Source organism: Mytilus edulis, chromosome 2 (genome assembly GCF_963676685.1).
Source record: "Mytilus edulis chromosome 2, xbMytEdul2.2, whole genome shotgun sequence".
Classification (NCBI taxonomy): Eukaryota; Metazoa; Mollusca; class Bivalvia; order Mytilida; family Mytilidae; genus Mytilus; species Mytilus edulis.
The window spans coordinates 6,206,283-6,232,527 of record NC_092345.1 but is presented as its reverse complement, the minus strand read 5'-3'; the positions used below and the strand labels follow the sequence as shown (position 1 = coordinate 6,232,527).

At 33.5% G+C, this 26,245-nt stretch overlaps 2 protein-coding genes across 3 annotated transcripts; one reads left to right on the top strand and one right to left on the bottom strand.

Moving 5' to 3' along the window:
* Positions 1-1,168: 1,168 nt before the first annotated feature.
* On the bottom strand, positions 1,169-22,281 carry LOC139511350 (angiotensin-converting enzyme-like). 2 transcript variants are annotated; one of them, XM_071297996.1, is made up of 12 exons: positions 22,076-22,281; positions 14,659-14,804; positions 13,857-13,978; positions 13,083-13,237; positions 12,565-12,797; positions 12,105-12,314; positions 11,066-11,351; positions 9,547-9,785; positions 2,890-3,034; positions 2,323-2,421; positions 1,786-1,908; positions 1,169-1,368 (listed from the first exon to the last, which is right to left on the bottom strand). In XM_071297996.1, exons 2-12 carry the CDS (start codon positions 14,792-14,794, stop codon positions 1,182-1,184), a joined length of 1,935 nt encoding a protein of 644 aa, XP_071154097.1. In that variant the 5' UTR covers positions 14,795-14,804; positions 22,076-22,281; the 3' UTR covers positions 1,169-1,181. The 2 variants fall into 2 exon arrangements, with proteins under 2 accessions (XP_071154097.1, XP_071154098.1); XM_071297997.1 differs by lacking the exon at positions 22,076-22,281 and adding an exon at positions 16,510-16,647.
* Positions 7,095-7,684, top strand: LOC139510294 (knob-associated histidine-rich protein-like). The gene has a single exon (XM_071296799.1). The coding sequence runs from the start codon at positions 7,127-7,129 to the stop codon at positions 7,682-7,684; it is 558 nt and encodes a 185-aa protein (XP_071152900.1). The 5' UTR covers positions 7,095-7,126.
* Positions 22,282-26,245: the final 3,964 nt, after the last annotated feature.

Genomic DNA, 26,245 nt, shown 5'->3' with positions numbered 1-26,245 from the left:
TCCAGAACAGGCATAACACTACTACTGGAAGGTGTACATGCCCAACTGGCAGGTATCATCTGACCTTGACCTCATTTTCATGGTTCAGTGGTTTTAGTTAAGTTTTTGTGTTTGGGTCTGTTTTTCTCATACTATATATGCAATAGGTTTACTATATTTGTTGTATGGAATGATTGTAAGGTGTACATGTCTAGCGGGCAGATGTCATCTTGACCTTGACCTCATTTTCATGGTTTAGTGGTCAAAGTTAAGTTTTTAAGTTTTGGTCTTTTTATCTAATATTATATGCCAAAGGTCAACTATATTTTGTGTATGGAAATATATTATGATCTATATGTCAGTCCCGCAGGTTTATTTGACCATGACCTCAATTGCACGGTTCATTGCACAGAGTTAAGTTTTTGTGTTTTGGTCTATTTTTCTTAAACTATAAGTAATAGGTCAACTATATTTGTTGTATGGAAGCTTTGTTAGCTGTACATGTCTGCCTGGCATGGTTCATCTGACCTTGACCTCATTTTCATGTTTCATTGGTCTTTGTTTAGCTATCTTGGTTAATGTTAAGTTTATGTGACAGTTGTAATAAAGCTTTATACTTAGGACGATCAACATAATATCAATGATTAGTAAAGAAGACGAGACATTTCAGTGTGTTCACTCTTGTTCATTTTATCTTAGATATAAGTTGCAAAACATTTTGGAATTTATGGTCTTTAAGCTCTCCAGCCTCGTACTTTGTTTGACCTTTTTTTAAAAGAACTTTTTTATTTGAGCATCGATGAACAGCCTTTTGTAGACGAAACATGAGTCTTAAGTACACAATTTCAATCCGGGTATCTGTAAGGAGTTAATATATATATATGCTAAGCTTATGTTTATAGCACAGTGCCATTAACTTTGTTCCTTTTTGTGTTTAAACATCCTGATGTTCAAAAAGAGCAAATGGGGAAAAAAAATCACAAAAATACTGAACTCCGAGAAAAATTCAAAACGGAAAGTCCCTAATCAAATGGCAAAACCTCTCACTTATATTAGACATAAGTTTTTCAGTTTAGTAACATCTTCTCCTCAAGCTATACCTATGCTTGCTTTACAATGAGAAACGTTTTACATCTGTGGCGCTGGAGCAACTATAATTATTGTGTTAAGTTCAAACTGTAAGACAATAGACAAATATATATTTATTCAAAATTAATGTTGGCGCCTTCCCATCCAACAGTTTGACCTTTTTCTTGCAATTCCTTATCCAACCATTTGGTCAGTGGGCGAAAATATTCTGTTATAGCATCAGCTTTAATATTCATGCTGCCAGTTAGAACTTTCATTGCTTCACGCCAGGGTTTACTTTGCCCCAACTCCAGGAATGATCTGAAAAGATTTACAAAAAAAATAAGTATATGAATCCGAAATTGCGAAGTTTGATAATTTAAGGGTAAGCTGGTGCTTCTATTAAGTTAATAATTTAGGAAACCTGAAAAACTTTCTTGGTTGAGTTTTTTTAACTGATAACATCGTTGTGTTTGTTGATTTTTTAACAGTAATTCGTTATTCTGGATGCAAATTTTATTCATTTTCTGTCTTCTATTTTTTTTAAATTTAAAATCAACACGTCTGTGATTGTTTGTATGTATTTCTTGCTCAAGAAATCGTCATTAAAACCCAAACATATCTAGAAAAAAACTATGTCTAAATGTGGAAGCAAGTTTATAATTACAAATTAATATTCGTAAATTTGAAGAGTTTGAAAACAAGACATGGGAATTATCTATATAAGTTTATGTTTACCTTAATTTATCACCGGCTCCTTTGGACCGATAGTAATCACAGGTATGCAAGGGACCCGTATGTCCGCTCGCCTTACAAAGGGATTCATAAAATTGAAACTGTACTATAAAACTGACGAAGTAACTAAAATACAAGAAACGTTCATAAAAAGACACATATAATTGTTATTTTTGAAATTTGCTGTTATGAAATTTTCAAACCATTTCGTATTGAGGAATATATATATTCTTCTTACAAAGCTGTGATTTTTTTTGTCCAGATTTGAATATTATAATGTAGGATCCTTAGTTAGTTTTATCTACTCTACGACATTGCATCAGAATTTTGATTTTGATTTTTGATATTATTATTTTTGGTTACTGTAGAGACATAACTATTGAAATGCGCATCTGGTGCAATAAAATTGTTATCATTTATACATGTTATAATCGGAAAATAGTTGTTATAAAAAAGTTAATGATGTGAGTGGTATAGAAAATTATTATATAGAAAGAAAAGACTAAATTAATGATATCTTTTAAAAACGAAATAACATACCATATATACGGCGAGTTGGATGGTATATGGAACTTTGCTCCAGGATCAAATTCTTCGCTGGTTCGTACAACAGGTGAAGACACTCCTTGGTATTCTAACCTACAAGTATTAAAACACAATATATAAAATATCGTTCAGCAAAATTAAACTATTTTCAAAATATAACAAAATATGTTGGTTGTATTTCAATGAAACAGGACCCAACATGTTGAGTGTCAATGAAAATATCACAAAATCAAAATTGAAAGAATGAAAAAAATTCACATAAGACAATACAATGACCGTCATGCACATTTTTGTGATATTTAAGTAGTTATATAGGCACTGTTTTGTATTGTATTTGTCCCTTTGTCAAACGAGACATTGGTTTTTTAACAGATGCAGGTTAAGAAGATTTTGGCTACCCATCGACGACATTTGTTGCAACTTCAAGCTGTTTTGATTTTTGTTTTTTTTAAACCCTTCTGTTTATCGTTTTGTATTTTCAGAGTTGTTAGTTAATTTTTGAAAAAAAAAAAGTAATTCCAGTACATTTTCTGTAAGTTATTAAGAGAGATTTTGTTTCACCTGAGTTTCCACCATTCTTTATTGTAATCGCTCTCTGGGATTGTTCCGTCGAATACCCGAAACCTCCAAAGGTCTATCAGATAACCATACGGTAAGAAGGCTATCTTAAACAATGCTTGCTTCATAAGCATGTTCAAATCTCTTTCTGAAAAAGAAAATGTGCACGTACAAAGTATTGTTAATTGAACCGGATAGCTTGCTTTGTGTATTTTCTTTAAAAGTACACGCTGGTATTTAAGTTGACGTTTCGCAACTGGTGTTCAACGCATAGAATTTTCGTCATCTTATTATAAATGTGTGTTTATAGCTTCTAAATATATATTTGTGAAATCTGTGATAACCGAACTGTAGTTTTGGATTGAAATTATACGGCAGCTTAAGATGAAAGAATTATATACTGAATGTAAAACCTATAGGAATAAAACAACATTACAAACAAATGAAGAAAAAAAACCCAAACAATTCGGCATTTTGAACCCCGTAAGATTGATTTTATGGTTGTTATATGTGTTCAGGTCCACCACATAAGCAAACATTGTTTATATTGAGACGAGGAGAAGTATCAATTTGAAAACAACTTTATCTAATGTCAGAAAAACGTTAAATCACACACATTGTAGTAATGTTTTAAAGCAAATTTACTGATCACAATACAAGAGTGCACACGCTGAAATGTCTCGCCTTCTATACTAATCCTTGATATTATGTTGATAGTCCTAAGTATAAAGGCAGGTTCCATGTAAGAAAGTGCAATGTCTGTCAAAATTAATAAATGAAAAAAAAACAACGAAAATGCTACTAAAAAACAAACTTGTAGATGTTAGTATGGATAAATATGTCAGATTAATTTATAAAAATAATTATTTTGACACGATTGTTTGCATTTAAAGAAAAATAGGTAAGATAAGTCGTAAAAATGCAACAAATTTGACAGATAAAGCTCCCGTTTTATTATAGAATGTGCTGTGTTGATTTTTTTTATTTTAGTTCCAAAAACTGAAAATTGTACGAGTGTATTTCGGTTATTTAAACATTTTTCTTTCTAAATAATGGTTTTTAAGTTGTTTAGCAATGAACTGTGATCAACAAATTTAATTTTCAAAAAGGAATGCGTTTATCATCAGGTCCGTCATTAAATCTTGCGTTCGCAACAGGTACCTAAAACGCCACCAGTTAGTCGTATTTTCCGAGATTTACCACGGCTGTGTTTACCTTTTAAGTGGAATTCGGAATTAACTTGTTAAACCTTTAAATTGATAAAATTAAATCAATTATTTTATAAAATACATCGCCGACGTAAGATCGGTCAAACTCGCAGTCTTGCGTTCGCAATATTTTGATGATGAAAAATTACAGTTATCGTTCGTGTACACAGATCTCGTCTTGCGGGGCGCTGCGAACTTTTGCGAGAATTGCAACTATGGACGCGGAAACTTCAAACTGTTAGATAACAGGTAAGAATTCAGTGTCGGTCAAATGCATCTGACGTTCGCCCTTCTTACGTTCGCACTTGAACCTTTAGAAAACAACAAAGCGACAGTTATTTGAGCATAAGAAGCTGTCTATTACAACCTAAAACACCTTTCAATGTTTTTTCTAAAACGGCGATACTGTCAATAGCGTATTATACGATAATTTTGACTTTCATCACTGACAAATTTCTGACATAAGATTTGGACAGACAATTCGATTTCGGACGTAAGATTTTGACAGAAATTTGAAGCATTTATGTATTTCTGACGTAAGATTTGACAGAAATTTCTGCATTAATGTTTTTCAGACGTAAGATTTTGACAGACCATTACACAAAATAGGTTGGTTAACAATATTATCATTGCTAACTAAAGATTTTGAACATAATCTATTGTGTTCATTGATAAGACAACCAACACTATATTATAATTGACACAGCATATCAATACATAAAAGTAAATCACCTCCCCCCCCAAAAAAAAAAAAAAAGAAAAGAAACAACCAACAACACACAAAAAAATGAAATAAAATACAAGCAAACATTATTTTATAAACACAAAAAAAAATGGTGTTGTGGTATCAACTGTGGAATTATCAAGACACTGAATGCATGGATACGGTCAGGTATTTATAAATATTTATGTAAGAAATATTCTGTAGTAGGGGTTAGCCTACGGAATGTAAGAATAAAGACTAACCCCATTTTGTGTTGGTAGTGTTAAAAAATCCTTTTATGGAATAATATTGACGTCCAGAGGTCGATTTCACACAAAAAGTTACGACTAGCAGATTTAGGGGGGGGGGGGGGGCAGCCTTTTTTATGGAAAAAAAATTGGTTGCTTATATTGGGAATCACTGAAGTGTGACTGGAGTTGTCCCCTCTTAGGTCAGTCAGTGGGCCCCCACTTATGAAAATTTCTTAATCCGCCACTGACTAAGATTGGTCTTAAGTCATGAACAAATCAATATACTTTAAAGATAAATCTTATTCGTAAGTTTTTTTGTGAAATCGACACAAGAACAGTATTTTTTATGTCATTGACCACAAAACATAATCAAAAAGCTGTACAATGCATTAATATTTTATATTAAGTCTCCTTGCTAGTGCTAAGGTATCCAAATTGCACCTATTTTGACATTTTTTTCACCTACGTTTATTAACGATCCATTCAAAAGTCCCAATTTTGCGTTTATTTTGTAGAGTAACATTATTCACTTTATGGTTCCACCAATTTAATATTGAATCATTAAAAAAATGGATTTAAATGAACCTCCATTGAAATGGTTCATAATTCTAAAATGAGATGTACTTAATAGTCTTCAAAGGTACCAGGCTTATAATTTATACGCCAGACACCTTTCGTCTAAATATAGACTCATCAGTGAAGCTCAAATCAAAATAGTTGTAAAGCCAAGTACAAAATTGAAGAAAACTTCATCCATGTTTTAATTTGCAGCCTTTAAAATCCAATTATGGAAAAAAAAAAAATTATTTGTACAAAAATTCAGATAGGCTTAACATTTTTTTTTCTCTTTTGTCATGCTTGGATCCCAAACAACACGCTTGTGACAGAATTACTGTTAATATTTTGTTAGTCTGACAGAGTTTGGGATACACTGGTGCAGTAATTTCTCAGAATCAATAGTTTGAAATTTCACTTCTCAATGTATGAAATAGATTGACCTTCTGCTGTTGTTTTTTCTATGGTCGGGTTGTTGTCTCTTTGACACATTCCCAATTTCCATTCTCAATCATATTTTGTCATCAAAGTTTTCTTGGCTCGAAGAGGAATCATTAAGGCCCTGCCTTTAGGCGGGTCACCCTATAGTGATCAGTCTGTCCGTCCGTCGGTAACACTTTAACTTTGTATCTGCTCCATATCTATTATGATTTCATACATTATACTTTACATGTTTATTAACCACCACCAGAGGGCGTGTCATGATGTATGTACAACTTCCTAGGTCAAAGTTCAAGGTCAAAAACTTCGGTTTCAGTTGACAACCCCGTGTCCTGTGGTGAAGATCGTATCCGCTCTATATCTAGATAACCGTTATGATTTCAAAGTTTATACTTGTCATCTATTTTAACCAACACCAGAGGGTGTGTCATGATGTATGTACAACTTCCTAGGTCAAAGGTCAAGGTAAAAAAAACTTTGATTTCAGTTGACAACCCCGTGTCTTGTGGTGAAGATCGTGTCTGCTCTATATCTTGAGAACCGTTATGATTTCAAATATTATACTTGACATCCATTTTAACCAACACCAGAGGGTGTGTCATGATGTATGTACAACTTCCTAGATCAAAGGTCTGTCCATCGCTAACAAATTGTTTTTTGCAAATTTGAATTATATACATGGGAAATTTGCAATGCATAATTTTTGTACATACAATATTTATGCCTGTTCTGATACAATATATTCATAACATTTATAAGGAGTTAATGCAAAGACTTCTGTTCTTTGAGTCAGAATAATGTGTCCGTTAAGGGTGTCTTTCTCAAATTATTGCCTAGAGCCGTAGCACTTTGAAAATTAAGCTTAGCATGACCTCCTTGTATTTTAAAAGGGTCAGTATTTAACTCATTATCATGTTCTGTTCCAAATATGTGTTTCAGATTCACTGTAGACAATCCTTTGCTAATTCATGTCTATCAACCATGAAAATGTGCTGACCTCGAGATAAGATTTATATTTTGATTGCTTTGAATATGAACCAGATTTGTGAATCATATTTTTGTCTTTCAGGTTTGAAATCAAAATGACCAGTTCATCTGCAGATTACAGAAGAAAATTGAAGCAAAACGATCCCGAAAAGTTTGCTGAATATCTCCAAACACAGAAAAGTAAAGCAAAGGCAAACAGAGATCGGTTAAAAAATGAACTGAAAAAGAAGAAACCTGCAGAGTGGGCTATAAAAAGACACCAACATCAGTTGGACCTGGCAAAGATTCGCCAAAAAAAGTATGATCAGAAAAAGAGAATAGAAAAAAAACCAGATCTTGAGACACATTTGATTGTTAAACTTAAGTTAAAGAAAAAGAAAACTGTTAATACAAGAAAATCATTGAGCACAAAGCGGGAGTACAACAGATTAATGAAGAAAAAACAGCGAGAGAACATGTCTTATCAGAAGAAAATGTGGATAAAGAAGAGAGATAGGGAAATGAAAATGAGTAAAAGGGAACAGCTGAAATTAGAGAGCACAGTTAACACCAGCACAAATACCACTTCTGCATTCAATACCAAGAAAACAGAATGGAATTTAACATCCAAAGTACGAAAAATACAGATACCCGGATTGAAATTGTGTACTTAAGACTCATGTTTCGTCTACAAAAGGCTGTTCATCGATGCTCAAATAAAAAAGTTCTTTTAAAAAAAGGTCAAACAAAGTACGAGGCTGGAGAGCTTAAAGACCATAAATTCCAAAATGTTTTGCAACTTATATCTAAGATAAAATGAACAAGAGTGAACACACTGAAATGTCTCGTCTTCTTTACTAATCATTGATATTATGTTGATCGTCCTAAGTATAAAGCTTTATTACAACTGTCACATAAACTTAACATTAACCAAGATAACTAAACAAAGACCATTGAACCTTGAAAAAGAGGTCAAGGTCAGATGAACCATGCCAGGCAGACAGGTACAGCTAACAATGCTTCTATACAACATATATAGTTAACACATTACTTATAGTTTAAGAAAAATAGACCAAAACACAAAAACTTAACACTGTGCAATGAACCGTGAAAATGAGGTCACGGTTAAATAAAACCTGCTCGACTGACATAAAAATCATAAAATATTTCCATACACCAAATATAGTTGACCTATGGCATATAGCATTAGATAAAAAGACCAAAACTCAAAAACTTAACTTTGACCACTGAACCATGAAAATGAGGTCAAGGTCACATGCCATCTGCCCGCTAGACATGTACACTTAAAAATCATTCCATACAACAAATATAGTAGACCTATTAAATATGGTATGAGAAAAACAGACCAAAACACAAAAATTTAACTATAACCACTGAACCATGAAAATGAGGTCAAGGTCAGATGACACCTGCCAGTTGGACATGTACACCTTACAGTCCTTCCATACACCGAATATACTAGCCCTATTGCTTATAGTATCTGAGATATGGACTTGACCACCAAAACTTAACCTTGTTCACTGATCCATGAAATGAGGTCGAGGTCAAGTGAAAACTGTCTGACAGACACGAGGACCTTGCAAGGTACGCACATATCAAATATAGTTATCCTATTACTTATAATAAGAGAGAATTCAACATTACAAAAAAATTGAACTTTTTTTTCAAGTGGTCACTGAACCATGAAAATGAGGTCAAGGACATTGGACATTTTAAGAAGTGAGCTAACGCCGCCGCCGTAGCCGCCGCCGGATCACTATCCCTATGTCGAGCTTTCTGCAACAAAAGTTGCAGGCTCGACAAAAAACCATATAGTAACATAGAAAATATTTGATACATTTGAACCTGCCAAATCTTTTGAAAAAAAAATTAATAACATTTTCGTTTTTAAGGCTTGTAGTATCAAATACATTTGTTTTGGAACATAAATACAACAACAGATACACGCAGTTGGACATTCTTGTCACGGTCCGACTTTTATGTCTTAACTTTCCCTAAGTCATTAGACTACAAAAAGATTTTGTAAAACATGGGCTAAAACATGGGCTAAACTTTATTCATAGACCACTGAACTGTAATGCTTAATTTCAGTATCACTACGTTTACCTTTTAATTGCAAAAACATTTCATCATCAGAGAAAACTGGGACTATACTAGTTAGTATAATAGTCCCAGCAGAAAAGGAGGACAGCAAAATAAGTAGAAATGGGACTGGATGAGAACCCAGGATTACTTTGTATTCTTATCAATGAAAACATTGTATAAAGGTGTCTGTAATTGAGGAGGTTGTTGTTTGTTTCTGCCTTGTTATGTTACGTTAATTATTTTGTTATAAATCAGGTCGTTTGTTTTCGTTTTTGAATTATTTCAGATTGTGTCATATCAGAACTTTTTTTATAGCTGAGATTACCGCTCATTATTTCTTTCATCTGCGTAATCGGGACTCTGGTAGATAGTTGTCTTATTGGTAATCAACCCATCTCTCTCAGTGTCAAATTGTATAAACAACACTTACTTTTTTCTTCATCCAGATTATTTGTATGATCTTCAGGAATGAGTCCGACAGCTTTTAGGTGTTTTTTAGTATTTACAGATAATGATATAGTATCACCAATGGCCTCATGGAATGCTTGGTTAGCACCGTCTCTGAAATCGACTGGTTGGTTTCTATATTCCATGAAGTATTGTATATGGCCCATCTCGTGATGAATAGTTTCAAAGTAGGTAGAATCGACCACAGTACACATTTTGATCCTACCAACATTGAAATATAATTACCATGATTTTTCAATAAAATATTAGGAACATACTGTTCCCAGATAAAATGAATTATGATTTTCAAAATGTTTCTCGTCTATTTCCTTACAAGAAAATTATGACAACATTCCGAACAGTAAACGAGATTCATAAACAGAATCATTTGATGCTTAAAACTAGTACGAATTAAAACAATATATTCATTAATAAAATTAACGGTACCAATTTTCTTGCACCAGATGCGCATTTCGACAATACATGTCTCTTCAGTGATGCTCGTGGCCAAAATATTTGAAATCCAAAGCTTATATAAAAGATGAAGAGCTATAATCCAAAAGGTCCAAAAAGTATAGCCAAATCCGTGTAATATATATAAAGCTTTTATATCCGAAAAATACCAATTACAGAAAAACTATGAAAGAAAATGTTTGACATCATAATTGCTATTTTCACGAACGAGTAACGCACAAAACTCGCATTATCTTTATCATATATATATAATAGCCCTTTCAACAGCACCCCAATTTAATCAAAGATTTTGAGCAGTAAAGACAATAACTGGCGACAACATTTTCTTTTTGACAACATTTTCGAAACATTGATATATATACAGTCATAGGACAAAAGTAAGTTTCCACTCAAAAAATGTTCTATCATTTCAACCAAAATCTATATTTTTCAAATAATATTACGAAGTAATTTCATGCGCGATTTTTAAAAATTGTTACCATAAGATGTAGAAATGTCTGAAGTTTTTATTGTTTATTTGGCCATAATTTTCATGAGGTTTGTTGTCCGCATCTAATGTGTTAAACACAAATGCAAATTTTAAGGATTTTTATTTGGTTAGAACTTTAAAATACATAGCAAACTTTTCAAGAAATATTTTACCTTCTGTTCACCTCGTCAGAATATTAAAATGAGCATGAATAATTATTATATCATGGCAAAATTCACAATAAAGCTTTAAACATTTCTACATCTTTTGGTATATATATATAGAATAAAGGACTTTTTGTTTTTGACACTGACTTTATCACAGTAAATTAATGAAATATTGGTATTGTGTTCCTTGAGTTCCTATACTTTACTAGACTTCTCAAAGTCTCACGACAACGAGACCCAAAGAAGGAAGTAAATGTCTGTGTTCTGCGCAAATGCGGGAATTAAGAAAAGCAAAAAAAAAAAAAAAAAAAAATTGAAGGATTTTGAGTTCATTCATACAATGAAAATTTTCCCGAATTTTTTATTTTTTTTATTTTTTTTAATTTTTATACCTGAAGTCATCGTATTGTTCGTCTATTTCGTCAGTAAAGAAATCGGTTGCTGAAGCATGGCACTGGATTTTTTTATTTTCAGGTCGAACCAGAACTGACTTTTCCCAAAAGGTTTTTGTCATTGGCTTCAAACCAAGAGACATGTAAAATTCTTCCGCCATGGTGAATAGTTTATGTACATCATAGTTTTGTTTCGCCATTTCGTTAGTGACGTCAGCTTCTGATAAATCCGGGAAAGGTTTGACGATTTCATAGACACCTTGCCACTCTTGTGCCCACATATTTCCTGTATAAAAATTGATATTGAATACTTCTCTTGTATGCTTAGTTTGGTTTGTACATCATCTTTATGTGCTTAACCATTAAGCTGTTTAGCAGTTGGAATCATAATTTTAGACAGATGAAAATGTCTTCAGGAAAAAAGTAAGATGGTAGCCATGACAGAATTTCAGAAGAATATCAAAAGTTCACATCATAATTAATGCGAGTACAAAGTTAATCATAAGTTGTTGCGACCATAACCCTAATGTTAAACCGTCTTTACCAAAAAAATGTAACCCGAGTTTATATTCAGTTAACCGTTAAATCGAGGTCTAAATTGAGACACACAATTTAATTAAAAGCTTACATCTTTAAAAACTGAACATGAGTAAAAAAAATTTATTTGATGTAACTTCAAATTATGGTTATCTAAGACTTAAATAATGTTACCCGATAGGTGTCAAACGAGCTAAATTTCGAACGGTGAGACGCACAGTAAACGTAAAGCCCCACTCTTATTGTATAACGTGTGCCGTGTAAAGCTATTTCTGGTATCAAGAGAGCATAACTAAGGGTAAAATGGGACTGAACAGGTAAACGAAACATTATTAAATTATTGATCTCTAATAATCAAAACGTTTATCCCTGAATATACTTACATGACATTTGAATCATATGCTCAGAAAAACTCTTAAAATGTGTATATCTTTGAAAGGAAAAAAGGACAAGGAATTTTACTTGCATTACATAGTACTAATATAACATTTCATCTTATTACCAAGTAGATGTGCTGGTATTGTTCCGTCAGTTGGAAACTTATAGTTTGGATAGTGCTTTGTGTAGTAATCTTTAAGTCTCATTCTTACAAAAGCATGGAGCTTTTTGTACAGAGGTGAAACTTCTTTCCATAATGTTTCGCACATTTGAAGTAACTCAGGTGTATCATCAAACTGACTCTTTCTCCAAGCGTCGCCATAATCGGAAAATTCTAAAAAAAAAATAACAAATTAGAAAATATTTTCTTTCGATTTCTCATTTTATTAGTATATATTTTTAAAGAGAGTACTTTTCTGTAAACGACTTATCTCGAAAGATGTATAATTGAAAATAAATGTTTTGGTAATAGAGATAAAACATTTTTCACACAAATCCAGAATTTTTTACTATTTTAAAAGCTTGAATTGTTTTATTGCTATTTGATATTTCCTATTTGAGGAATATTGCTGGTTGATCCCTACCATTTTCTACTGCTCCTAAGTTCAATAATTTGACCATTTCTGCATATAAAGTCTTCATTTGTTTGCCTGTCTCGTTTCGCCATCCTTTCCATGCCCAATTCAATACATCCGGGTCTCTCTCCTCTTGCATTAGTTTTGTAAGTTCTGGTTCCATGTTATAAACTTTGCCGTCTTTTTTAAGGGTACCAGCAGCATAAATGTTTTCAAGTGCAGATCGAGTTTTCTCCAACTGCCTTAAAAAGATGAATAGAATAAGAAGTAAGTATCTAAGAGTTAAATGTACCCTCTCCAATATCGGAATGTTCTTTGTGGTTTAACCAAAGCAGTGGCGTTTAAGAGCCTTCACGCATCGATACAAATTGTCAAAAGAATCGACTGGCTACGCTGAGCGGCTCGGCATCAATTTATCATTTTGAACCGTAACACCCCCTTTCCTTTGACCTCTTGTTTGACGATATGATTGTTTTTTCTTGGTAACCCACCCACGTGATATGAGAAGATTCTATCAACACACTTACTCTAAAACATTTTTATCAGTTGGATCAGAAAACTGTGCCATCAACCGGAGCCTCCGTCTCGTATCTTTTCTCAAGTAGTGCAGTTTTTGTTGTTCTCTAGCCTTAAATGCTATGTCTTTCATGGATCTAGATGCTTTAATAGACATCTGAACATGCTGTTAAATAAAAAAAAGTATTATTCCGTCAGTTGTTGACAATGAAACATTAAAATTAATATCTATCTCTTATCTGTCAGTTTCACTGATTTCATTCATATTCTCACATTTGTTTTTAACATTCTAAACCGTATATCTAAATTACACAAACAGTCAGAAATAAACGATTTTTAATCTATGGATTCGTTAAAATGTGTCAACATTTCGTGAGAATCTTAGACTTGACGCCATTTAATTAACTAGCGAGATGACATCCAAAGACTACCAATGTTCACATCACCTAATGTAAACACAATACAAGTAAAAGCTTTTTCTAAAAAGCTAGCTGTCTCATAGCTGATTAAAGTGGAAAATGTTTTTCTTTGTTGTTTGATTCGTTTGGAATAGCATTGGTTCGTGTTGCAGAGTATTTAGTTTTCGGCTGTTATTTTCTCTTTGGTCTGGTTGTTGTCTCTTTGTTATATTATCCATTTCCATGCTAAATTAACATTATAAACGAGGGTTTGCGTTTACTAGTTTAATAGTGAATTGCTGCAAAGTTTTCGTAAATATATATTCCCGTTCACTTTTGCTTTTCAACAATATAAACTAACACAAAATAACACAATTGATTGTTTACCTTAGTTTCTGTTTCATTTGTCATATTTGTTTCAAAGTCCCATTCAGCATTAGCATACTCATTGTTTAAGCGTCTCATTTCTTCGTCGATGGAACTGAACCATTCTTGCACAAGATTTTCATCTAAAAGTACAGTTATAATTTGAAAATAGTCAAAATACATATTAATTATTATAAGTCGCTTACGCTATACAAATAAGAAAATATGGTAGGATTACCAATGAGCCATCTCTCCACAAGAGACCATAAGACTCAGAAATTAACAACAATAGCCATTCGTACGACCTTCAACAATGATCAAAACCAATACCGCATAGTCAGCTATAAAAGAGCCAGAAAAGACAAATGCTTTTATAGTTCAAACGAGTGCTTTTATAGTTCAAACGAGAAAACGAATACGGAATAGGCTTATTTATGTACAAAATAATGAACGAGCAACAAATATGATATCAATGAAATTAAAAGTTGAATTGATTCAATAACATTAAAGGGAGAATTATTGTTGTTAAAATCTTAACTTTTGTTTCAATTTTGACCCAAAAAAAACTATCTTTAAATATTTCTATATTCAATGCTAATATCTGATTAGATTATCTGTAAACAATATCTGATTAGATTATCTGTAAACAGTACGACGATACTTTGATGAAAGAAAAGAATATAGAATTGCTTGAACCTCATAGAAGTTCATATTCTGATGTCGAGTCATTTTTAGGTTCGTCTATCATAGCAAGGTTGGCAAATCAACACTTTCATGACCAGTACTTTGATTAATGGAGAGCATAATTTATGTTTACACTAACCTCTTTGAAATTCATATTCTAATTCTCTCAAGGCATTTTTGAGTCCGTCTAACTTAGCTTCGGCCTGTATGATTAACCCTCTGTTAAGTGATGACACCAATGTAACGCTCCATAATAAACACACGACTAATTTCATCCGTCAAAATCTACAAAATAGTTCACAAATTTGTCACATTCAACTTAATCGCAAAAACTACCATGTCATGGTTCCAAAAAATTGTTTTAAGTTCATTTCATTTCGTCAGTATACCGAAAGCCAAGATTATACAGAAATGTACAGTGACAACACATATCATGCAAACAGTACGACGGTACTTTGAAATAGAAAGCGTAGAGTTTGTAAGATTTTTTAGCTTTGCTCGGGGGGGGGGGGGTGGGGGTGGGGGGGGGGGTGATTCGTTGTATGGAATTAGCCCCCCCTATATTAATAACACGGCTTGCAACTTTGACAAGTTAGGATAAAAAAAAAAGATGCCAGATATCCACGATCAATTAATATCATTGGTACCTGTAGACGAGTTTAAAAGCTTGAATAAACTTAAAATTTGGTACGAGGTTACAAAATCTTCACCTGATTTTCTATATGTTGTATGCAACGGAATACTATCAAGCACGTGGATTTACTGATTTACAGACTGGTAAAACAAATCTCTTCTTGGTATATAAATATAACAAATAGAGATTTCATAGGTATTTCATATATAAAATGTTACTATAACATTATTCTTGTCGAAATTAGTTAAACCATTTTTTGTTGTTGTGAAAAACCGTACAAATACTGCCGCATTCTTTTAGATTTATGTACCCTTTTGTAGTTTCAATGCTAAACATAGTGGACATATTTTAGGAAGTCCAAAACCTTTCCCCTTGTACTTCAGCACCGATAGATAGAGGATTATTGCATGCAGAGCTAGCAATGTTTCCTAAAACAAGTTTATTAATTAAGATATTGGTTGAAACACATATAAAAATGGACCAATTCACCTTCTAGGGTGCGTTCGATTTTAGTGACTTGGCACGCTGTAAATATTGAAAGGTTATGGAACTCCGTTTTGCGATATTTGATTTAAAACAATCATTCTTCGAGATTGCTCACAAGAAACATAGTTTTAAATTATAATCTATAAAATAACATCAGTTTCAATAATTTTCATATAATAATTAGATTCATGTTCTACGAAAGTCGGATTTTTCACAAATAAAAATATAGCTTTGATCCATACAGCCAGTAATAAAAATGTGGATGACTATGTTTGCATGTCAACTTCTCGATAAAGTACAAATTAAGTAAAATGAAATGCAAGGGTAAACCAAAAGGGAAAAAATCTCTGGTCAGGACCCCTTCTGAAATAGGAACGTCCAAATAAAAAAACGATAGTGGGATGCATAAAAAGAGTCACGTCATTGACCACTGAAAAGAGGCACGATACTGTAGCACGAAGACAAATAGATAGTTCAAAGCAAATAAAAAGGTACACAGCTTTGGCATCTAGAAACTAACACTAGTTACTAAACCAACCCCCGAACCCCCCCCCCCCCCTTTTTTGGATCCACGCTTGATCAATTTCTTCCTACTTTCTGTTTTGAAATATACTATTTTTAGACACTAACGCGACCGTGAAAGAGAGCACCCTTTTGCTTCCCTGGACGCAAGTTTCCATTTATCAGTTACGATTACCATTGTAACACTCGCAGTTGAAAACTTACGTTACTTGTATTTTAAAAAAAATTATATTTTTAAAAAGCAAATTGTACGGATTTTTGTAAATCGATGTCCTGGGAAACACGTAACAAGCTGTATATGACTAAAATGTGCAAAAGGACAAAGAATTATAGCAAAATCAAACCTACCTTTCTGATATTCTTTATGATAATTTTACCTGGTATATAAAAGTGCACATTCACTCCGCGTATGTTTAAATAGACTGACGTACTGGTGACGTCATTTGAGATTATTTCAGTACACCATTTTAACATTAGCAAGACACTTTATTCTAGAGTTTTACGCGACTGTCATTCATGTTTTAATCCACTATTCTCTAAATAAGAAAATACCTGTATCAAGTCAGGAATACACCTTATTGCTATCTGTTCCCTTGATAACCAAAAAGTTTCCCGTAAAATGTTGACGTCACAAAGAAAAAATGATGGGTGTGTGACATCAATAGTTCTTTGGAAGTTTCGCAGAATCTGGGGACAGTACGTGTCATCGCAGATTCTCAAATAGCTGACAAAACTAAGAGAAGATATAAAGCAAAAAGCGGACAAGGAAACAGACGAAACAGAGCTATTCATAAACGAAAACGAAAATATTGCGGTCAAGCAGATGACGAAAAATTTGTTCTGATCCAGATCTTCACCATTTCTTAAGCCACGGTCACACCTTACCGGATAGCTCGAACGGACCGAATAACTTTTTTTCAATCCGGTCATGTCCGTTAGACGTCTGTTTTTATCCGTTAGACGTCCGTCCATATTCGTTGCATGTCCGTTAAGCATACGTTTTATCCGTCGACGTCCGTTCTGTCCGGTAGAAAATTTTGAGCATGTTCATAACTTTGAACGGACGTCCAACGGATGAAATGTCCGTTGAACGTCTGTTAGGCGTCCGTTTTGTACGGTACTGGTCCGTTTCGTTTCCGTTTTGTATCCGTTACGTGTCCGTTATACATCCGTTGGAGTTCTGGAGGATAAATTCACCAACGGACTTCTACCGGACGTTTAACGGATAAAGCGGATGTTGAAAGTATGAGAAACGGACTTCTACCGGACGTATAACGGATACAACGGATGATGAACGGATCTGAAAAGGATAAATGCCAATTGAAAATTTTGCGTCAGAAATACCAATTATTGGTATGTCAGATTTCTTAAGGTTCGTGAATCAATTTTAGAGTAAGCTAGGGCACGTCTTCACAATCAAGTAGCTCTTATTCAGGCCAGACACTGCCCTTTGGCGGCATTTTGAAGAACAAACCAAAAACCAGTTACACAGAAACGAATATTTATGCGATTTACATGTATTATTATTGACGCCTTTAATTTTTCCGTATATCTTGTTCATCCGTTTTATCCGGTACGCTTCCGTTAGGTGTCCGTTTAATGCGGTACTCGTCCGTTGGGTGTACGTTCGACATCCGTTCTGTCCGGTACGTTTCCGTTTCTCGTACATTGCATATCCGTTGTGTGTCCGTTATGCATTCGTTACACGTCCGTTTTATTCGGTCAGTACATCAACGGACTCTCAATGGATAACAATTTTGTCAACGAACAACTTTTATTTTCATCAGTTAGGCGTCCGTTCGTGCTATCCGGTAAGGTGTGACCGAGGCTTTAGGGATCTATATGGTTAAATTTGAAAAAAATAAATTTGATTGATATAGCGTTGAAAACGATCTGCGTGAAAAAATTTCCGACTCACGCAAAAATCCATCACTCACAACCACCTTGAATGCAATGGTTGCTCCCTTACACAACTACTATTTGTTTTTCTCACACTTTGTTTACAATATTATGACATGCTATCCAACTGTGATAAAAGTGAGAGGTTTAGCAAGCTATAAAGCCAGGTTTAATTCACCAGTTTCTTTAAATTAGGAAATGTCTGTACCAATTAAGTCAGGAATATTACAGTTATTTTCCCTTTCTTTGATGTGTTTGAGCTTTATACTTTGCCATTTGAAAAAGGAGGGGGGTATTACTGTTTTTAATATTCATTGGAGTTAGCTATTTATGTTATTTATGCTATTTAACTGTGTATATATATATGCGAATGCGATAGCTTTATATTAAATAAGATACAAACAGATATTTGTAATCAGATTTAAATTCTACAAAGAAAGGAAGCTGCTATACTGTATCAATGAAGCAAGATGGCTGATTGATTAGCGGTTATTGCCTAGTTCGCAGTCGCCAGTTTTTTTTATTAACGGAGGAACAAGAGTACCACAAAAATAAAACCAACCCAAATCCACCGACCATCGGCAGGGAAATAGACAAACCTGTGGAATTAAGAATCAAAACACACCTGCCACGCTCGGGTTGAAAATCAAAACCACTGAATTGGCAGGCTAATGTAAAATTGATGAATAACTTAGACCATTCGGCTACCGATTCCCTGAAGAAGTCAGGCAGATAGCAACCCAAAACCAAAAAGCAATATAGAGGTTATCCGTTAACAATATAAGTAACTATCCCATGCGGTAAGCTTAAAGCCGCTGATCCGCAATGATGATCATATTCGACCTGTATGGATTTTCTTCTGTGGTCTTAGTTTCTTGGTTTCCAACTAATATATAAAAAAGAAGATGTGGTATGATTGCCAATGAGACAACTATCCACAAAAGACCAAAGTGACACAGACATTAACAACTATAGGTCACCGTACGGCCTTCAACAATGAGCAAAGCCCATACCGCATAGTCAGCTATAAAAGGTCCCGATAAGACAATGCAAAACAATTCAAACGAGAAAACTAACGGCCTTATTTATGTAAAAAAAAAATGAACTAAAAACAAATATGTAACACATGAACAAACGACAACCACTAAATTACAGGCTCCTGACTTGGGACAGGCACATACATAAATAATGTGGCGGGGTTAAACATGTAAGCAGGATCCCAACCCTCACCCTAACCTGGGACAGTGGTATAACAGCACAACATAAGAACGAACTATAAAAATCAGTTGAAAAAAGCTTAACTCATCAGATGGACAAAAATACAAGTGGACGTGGCCCGGTACTTATACATCCCCGCACAAAAAGACACAATGAACAGATCTGAGAGTACTGGCAGTAAACCTGTTATTGCAAATTTAACAAGTATTATATTGTTGCAATTTTGAACTTTTTCATGTAGCAAAATTCTAGCAGCGTGTGCATACGGAGTAGTTATCTCCCATTTGACACGATAATACAGGGCTTGTATTTGCTATAATGATTTTCTTGATAGAGGGTATGCTCACAATAACGCAATCAAACCAAGAGTTCCAAGTGGTGAAGTTGGAATTATCCCTTCGTCAATTTTGCGGACGCCCGTACGAGTTGGTTGATCGTTATGGAACATCTGTTTCACAGATCACGACGGATTCCACATGTAGAGAAAGAAATATACTAAAGATATATACACATGTGGAACAGGATCGGCTTATCCTCCTTTTTTGGTGGGGAACGTGTTTTAAATGAGTCTTTAGTTTTTCAATGTTGTGTTTTGTGTTCTGTTGTTGATTAATTGTCTATTGGTCTTTTTGTTCTTTATGCATGGTGTTATCAATTTATTTTTGGCATATATATGAGTTTGAATGTCCTTTTGGTACCTTTCGCCTCTCTTTTTGAACTAGTATCGGTAACAGTGATAAATATGCATTTCATGTTCATCGATTCATGCACAAAAAAACTTGTTACGTGGAATAATACAGAAACTGTAATTTTTCGTTTGGGCTATCATTTATAACATTCTGAAATAATTCATTTTTGCAGATTTCGCGGCAATAAGGAAAACAATAATTTTAAATTTTTACCATGACACTGAATGTACGCACATACATTAAACTAAATATTTGACATACACACATTTTAATCAAAATAGATCTAAATCGTCATTATTATTTGCTTTAAAAATAATCTTTTAAAAACTTGCAATATTTCTTCATTTTTCCTTGAAACATATGATTTTGAAAATGTTGGCTAACGTCAAGCGTATAAATCTAAATAGCATACATGTATAGGTACCCTGAAAACGCAATATTTTTTAATGTCCCCTATATATAGTGTACAGATTACAGTGGCGGATCCAGAAACTTTCATAAGTGGGGGCTCACTGACTAACCTAAGAGGGGGCCCGCTCAAGTCATTCTTCAATGATTCCCTATATAAGCAACCAATTTTTTTCCCAAAAAAAGGGGGGGGGTCCGGGCCCCCCTGCCCCTCCCTAAATCCGCCTCTGGATTATTGATTGATTTATATTTGTCGAGTACGTTTGCTGTATTATTTACAGAAAATTAAATATGTGGACTTTAGGCAAACAAAAAAACAATTAATCCTTTTTATCAATGTTATTTCCCCTAAAAGCTAAATCCTATTCCAAATAACCATATAATTTGTTACCCTTAATTTTTCATTTTCATTGTTACATGTACGATAAAAAGGTTCTAATTGTTTCATTTTTTTTTTAATAAAATAGATATTTTTTTCAGTAAAGGAGGCACGGTTCTAAAAGAATATTTTATGAAACGGAAATAATACATGTATACCAGCTGTTGCCAAACATGTGACTGATACATATCTCACAAAACAAGATATTGATCTTCTCATACATTTGTATCCATTTATATGTCATTATCACAATAGAAATTATTTTTTGGTTTGACAAAATACACGTTTTATGTACATGTTTCATCAATAAATGTGTATCTGCATCCAAGTGGTACAAGGAAAATAAGAACAGTGTTTTTGTTTCAATCTTTCATAAGTTTGATAAGTTCATCTGTTACATAATTTATGTATAGTAAATTTGAATGTTTGTTGTTTTGTGGTTACAATCACAAATATATATTTTTTTTTAATTGTTGTAAAACACGATAGCGCAAAATGATGTTGTTTTATCATTTCTTTGAAATAATTACGTAGTATATAAATAAATTATTTCTACCGAGGGCATTTTTGTGTCGCGATGTGTGAATATAAACTTTTATTGAAGTTAATCATCAAATTGTTGGAATTCTAATCATTGTGATTGAAATAAACAAAACGATTTGGAAAGATATCAAATGAGATAACATGTCGGTCCGGGGGCCGGACTCACTGCTGGCTATTAAATGTTATCAATGTTCAGATTTGGCCACACTGGGTAATAAAGCTTCAGCAATTACCAAATGGACGTGATATTCTTTCTTAGGCTGCTTATTATAGAAGGACAATATTTGAATCGGTCCATGAACTGATGCCTTTCATAAACTTCAACAAAATTGTATAAACAATACGACGAGTGGTTTATAAGATTATTATTACTATTTGTATGGCTTTCGAACTACATGCATGTGATAAGCAATCTCGTTACAACCAGATGCACATTCAGGATTGGGGAGGGGGACTTGGCAAAGTTCGGAGTAGGCCATATGAAACGTCTATGTATTAGGCATACATGTATATGTAGTTGTGTAAGGGGGCTGTCCCTTACATCTTAAATCCTCCCCTACCAAACATCCAAATCTTGATTCAAAGAGTTGAAATCTTCCAGATATTACATTCAATGGTTAAAAGTAAAAGTATGTGACACGTACAATGTATTTGTAAATAATATTTAAAAAGACCTTTTAAATAACTACAATAACAACGATTCACATATATAATAGTCACAATTATGGTTAATGATAAGATAAATACTGTTTCTATACTTTTGTCTACATAAACTTACTGATATATGTATGTATATCTGTGAACCGTCTTATCTTTGTACATGTACAAGTTTGTTTATCCTCGACTTGTTTACGTCATGGTTCCTGTTCACTTACTCGTTAAATTTTTCAACAAAATGTTTTATAATTTCCATTTAAAAGAGGTATATTTCGTTGAACTCAAACTACTGAACTGTGAAATATAAATGTCACGAACGACAACTCCTTTCCTCAAGCCATTTAAATTAAACACTTTTATACAGACTAGAGATACTGTTTTGTAATGTTTTTATTTTCTTATTTCTCTTATTTTGTTTTTGTTTTCATGAAATTTTATATACAATGACATAGAGGCAAGATTTAAGCTGACTGTAAATGACACTATTAAAACAGCTACTAAGACTACAAAAAAGTGCCAGAGAAAAATGTTGGGAGCTAAAAAATTACAATTAAAATTAAATTAGATTACATGATGTCTTTTGTGTCGGATATAACGACCGATAATATGCCGCTTCGAATTACAATTAATAATAAAGGGTTAAAAAGTTTAAAAAAAATATAAACATATGTATATGGTAAAAGTCTATAAATAATTCATTGATAAATTTTGTTAACAGTAAACATTTCGTACACATGCCGTAAGCAGGACATATGTATATGTAACACATCTAGTAAAGGACAACGGCTGCTTTTTAATTATAATATCTGTCATATCTAAAGTTTAATCATAACTGCATGGATAAACAATATCCAAATGGTGTCACGTTCTCAGCATTGCTCCCGCTATTCCTAAATAAAGCCATCGATTCGTAGTATTGCTTGACTTCATAAATTCTTAGGGGATGTCCGTACCAAGCAAGGTCATTTTTTTAGTGTTATTCATTCTGTATTGAATTTTCCCGATTCGATACTCTTTTTACGTGTAACCAAATTCCGGTAGAAAGTCATGTTTACAGAAAAAAAGGTTGAACATAATGTACGTATTTCAGCTTAGATTCACTTACTGTACCTAAAACAGCCATAAGATGTGTAAGTCGGGATAGCATTCATATCTTTTTATTTATTGGAAAAGCCCCCAAACACACGCTTTTTTTATACACGCACATTGTCAAAACAGGATATTGTTCAAAATGTAAAGTTTATTTTGTATTTGTTTAAAATCCTTTCTGTTTTGAAAATGTAGAAACCGACATGACCCAAACTAGCAAACAATTGTAGCATACTGTTCGGAGGTATAAAGAAAAACCCACTACAATATCATGTTAGACAATCACTTTATATCGAACTAGAACGAAAAAGAGTAGGCAAACAATGTGATGTCCAGTGCAAATAATATTCTTCATCTAAAACGAAACCTCGACAATAAACAAAAGGAATACCATACTACACCAATAAAGAATACAATCATCCGAATTCAATACATGTGTTCTTTATCTATATATTTAAATCCATTAAGCTTTCAATAGGTAACTGAATTATGTTGATCCTATGGTAAACACATTGATATCGTTAAGAAAAAAAGACTTCACTATGTAATATGGGCTTTGCTCATTGTTGAAGGCTGTACGGTGACCTGTAGCTATTAATTTCTGTGTCATTTTGGTCTCTTGTGGAGAGTTGTTTCATTGGCAATCATACCATTTCTTCTTTTTTTTTTTATATTCAGAATGGTTTATGCTACAGTGTAAATTATAAGAATAATCAATTTCATTTAAAAAAACCCAAATTTATAGTTTTCTTTGTCTTTCTTGTACCTGATATGTACATTTATTCTTGTTTATTCATAAAATATAATTGTGATTCCGTTGAATTGGGGTCTCATTTTGGGTGTGGGGGGGGGGGGGGGGGGGGGAATGTAGGGGCGGGGGTGAGGGGTATTCTTATCCAGAATCTAGCTTATTGTTTTATCAGAATCCCACATCCCGCTTATCATTGCAATAAAACAAGGTTGTAATTTAACGTTTTAAGTTTGAGATCCACATCGATTTCAAAATGATATGATAGAAAAGGACATTTGAACATAAATATGAAAATGCACATACATTGTAGGGATATTTGAACGAAGATAAAAAAAAAATGCAAATAGGGTAATTGGCCGCCGACACCATAGAATATTTAAGCGCCGGAATATTAACCTGGATTTACAAAAAAGGACATTTGAGGGAAATTACATGTGCTATATTTAAAACAGTAAGAAAAATTAGTAAACTTTTAAATTAAATATTTTCTATATGATTTTACACCCGAGTAAGTTAGACCGGTTCAGGTAGTGTAGTCCTGAGTTAATCCATACTTTACAGCAAAACGACTTGAGTGTAGGAAAAAGAAATATATTTGGTTAGCTTGCTTGTTAGCTGAATCGTGAATTCATTACAAGGTTATCTATACCACCCTACTTTTGAAGAAGTCTAGTCCTACGGACACACACACACACACACACACACACACATATATATATATATACAACTCGTCTAAACATCAACCCAACAATGTTAGATCTGTAAATTTTCTTTCGCAAATTTATGGTTCTTCCCTCGCCGGGATTCGAACCCATGCTACTGTGATATCGTGACACCAAATCGCCTGCACTGCAGCCGTCCCGCTAGACCACACGACCACCTGGGCTCTTAAAAATAGAGCTTTCGCTGGCCGTGTGTTACCTTTCCACGTCAGTTTTAATCTAGCGGCGTACTGCAGTACATGATATATAAGGCATGAAGATGTTATTGTTACAGATCAGCTAAATTATCTATAGTAAAAGATCCTACAAATTAATGTAAGATACAGTCACAGAAACTAATTATATTTATAAGTACGTCTGAGTCAGTGACAACCCTACAACAGATGTATCCATCGGATCGCCATCAATGATGGTGATACATGGCTGCGTACATAATGTATATACAACTCGTCTAAACATCAACCCAACAATGTTAGATCTGCACGTTTAACCCTTCAATATAAAAGGTCTGATGGCAAAACATAGTACTAGTAGTTTTTTTCAACTGATTTGAAGCTGGAAGATTGGTCGGTGGTCTTACTTTGATTTAAAACATGTCAGCTATCTAGTTTTATCTACAAAAAAGAGCAAGTTTTGTATTCTTTGATATTAAGTTAAACTCACGAAGAAACGAACAATTATTCTGTGTCCAGTAGCATCGTATCTTCTAAAAATATTGCAATGTCTGGACATCGGTGGACATGCAACATTTCCAAACCACTCATTTACAAATGCAATACAACACTTAGACTATAGTCATACAGTATGACAATAAATGAACAAAAGTCCAACACGGGTACAAATAAGACAAATGGATCTCGAAAAACATGCAGGGGTGACATCAGAGAGTGAAGAGAACTTGCTTGTTGTAAGACACTTGTCGTTAATACAATTTAATATGAAGACAAGCTTTTGTTAATTTGTTTCAACTTTTTTTTTTTTTTTACATTTCCAGCATGAGGTATTTGCCTCATTTGCCACCATGTAGTCACGGCCCTGATGAATTACGTGTACTTATTACCTGAATAAAAATGCACTTGACTTTTGCAAGTGGCCACTCCCATGTGAGAGTTTTGTATCATATTGCTAAATGTTTTATGTTCGGTTGAGGTTACGAATTAGAACATAAGTGATATATCAGAAACGTACGTTCCTGTTACCAACGAAATAAAGAGAATAGAAACTAACTTATGAGGGATTTACTTGATGTTGGGTTTATTTGAAAGGGTGAAAAAATGCCGAACAATATAAATTGCTATCTTAGACTTGCATTACTGGTGGTAATTTTTTACAACCTTTGAAATCCAATTTTTAGAGCAATTTTTCAGTACACCTAGAAAATTGGCAAATACTGTATTATTTTACAGAATGAATATACATAGAAGTTTATTCTCTTGAAAACCATCTCATTGGCTACGTAAAACAAGCTTAACATTTTATCTAAACCTTTTCTTAATAACCTAGAATTTCTTTTGAAAATGGTAACAGGATAGACAAAATATTGTACCACCGATCAAAAAATGTTTCAAGATATTCTTGTATGACATCTTTAAGATTGCATCTTTTAATATGTTGTTCTTAAAGTACTGTTTGTTTTGATTTGCTTATGTAGAGGGTTGTTTGAATAAGTAACTTTTAATAAATTGTTCAATTTCAAAATTCGACATTTTTTGAAAATGACCCATTATAT

Coding starts and splice junctions, on each gene's coding strand:
- LOC139510294 (XM_071296799.1), top strand. CDS start 7,127: ATGACCAGTTCATCTGCAGATTACAGAAGAAAATTGAAGCAAAACGAT.
- LOC139511350 (XM_071297996.1), bottom strand. CDS start 14,794: ATGAAATTAGTCGTGTGTTTATTATGGAGCGTTACATTGGTGTCATCA. Junction 13,238..13,856: donor CAAATGAAACAGAAACTAAG/GTAAACAATCAA, acceptor TTTATTTAACAG/CATGTTCAGATGTCTATTAA. Junction 9,786..11,065: donor GAACAATACGATGACTTCAG/GTATAAAAATTA, acceptor CAATGTTGGTAG/GATCAAAATGTGTACTGTGG.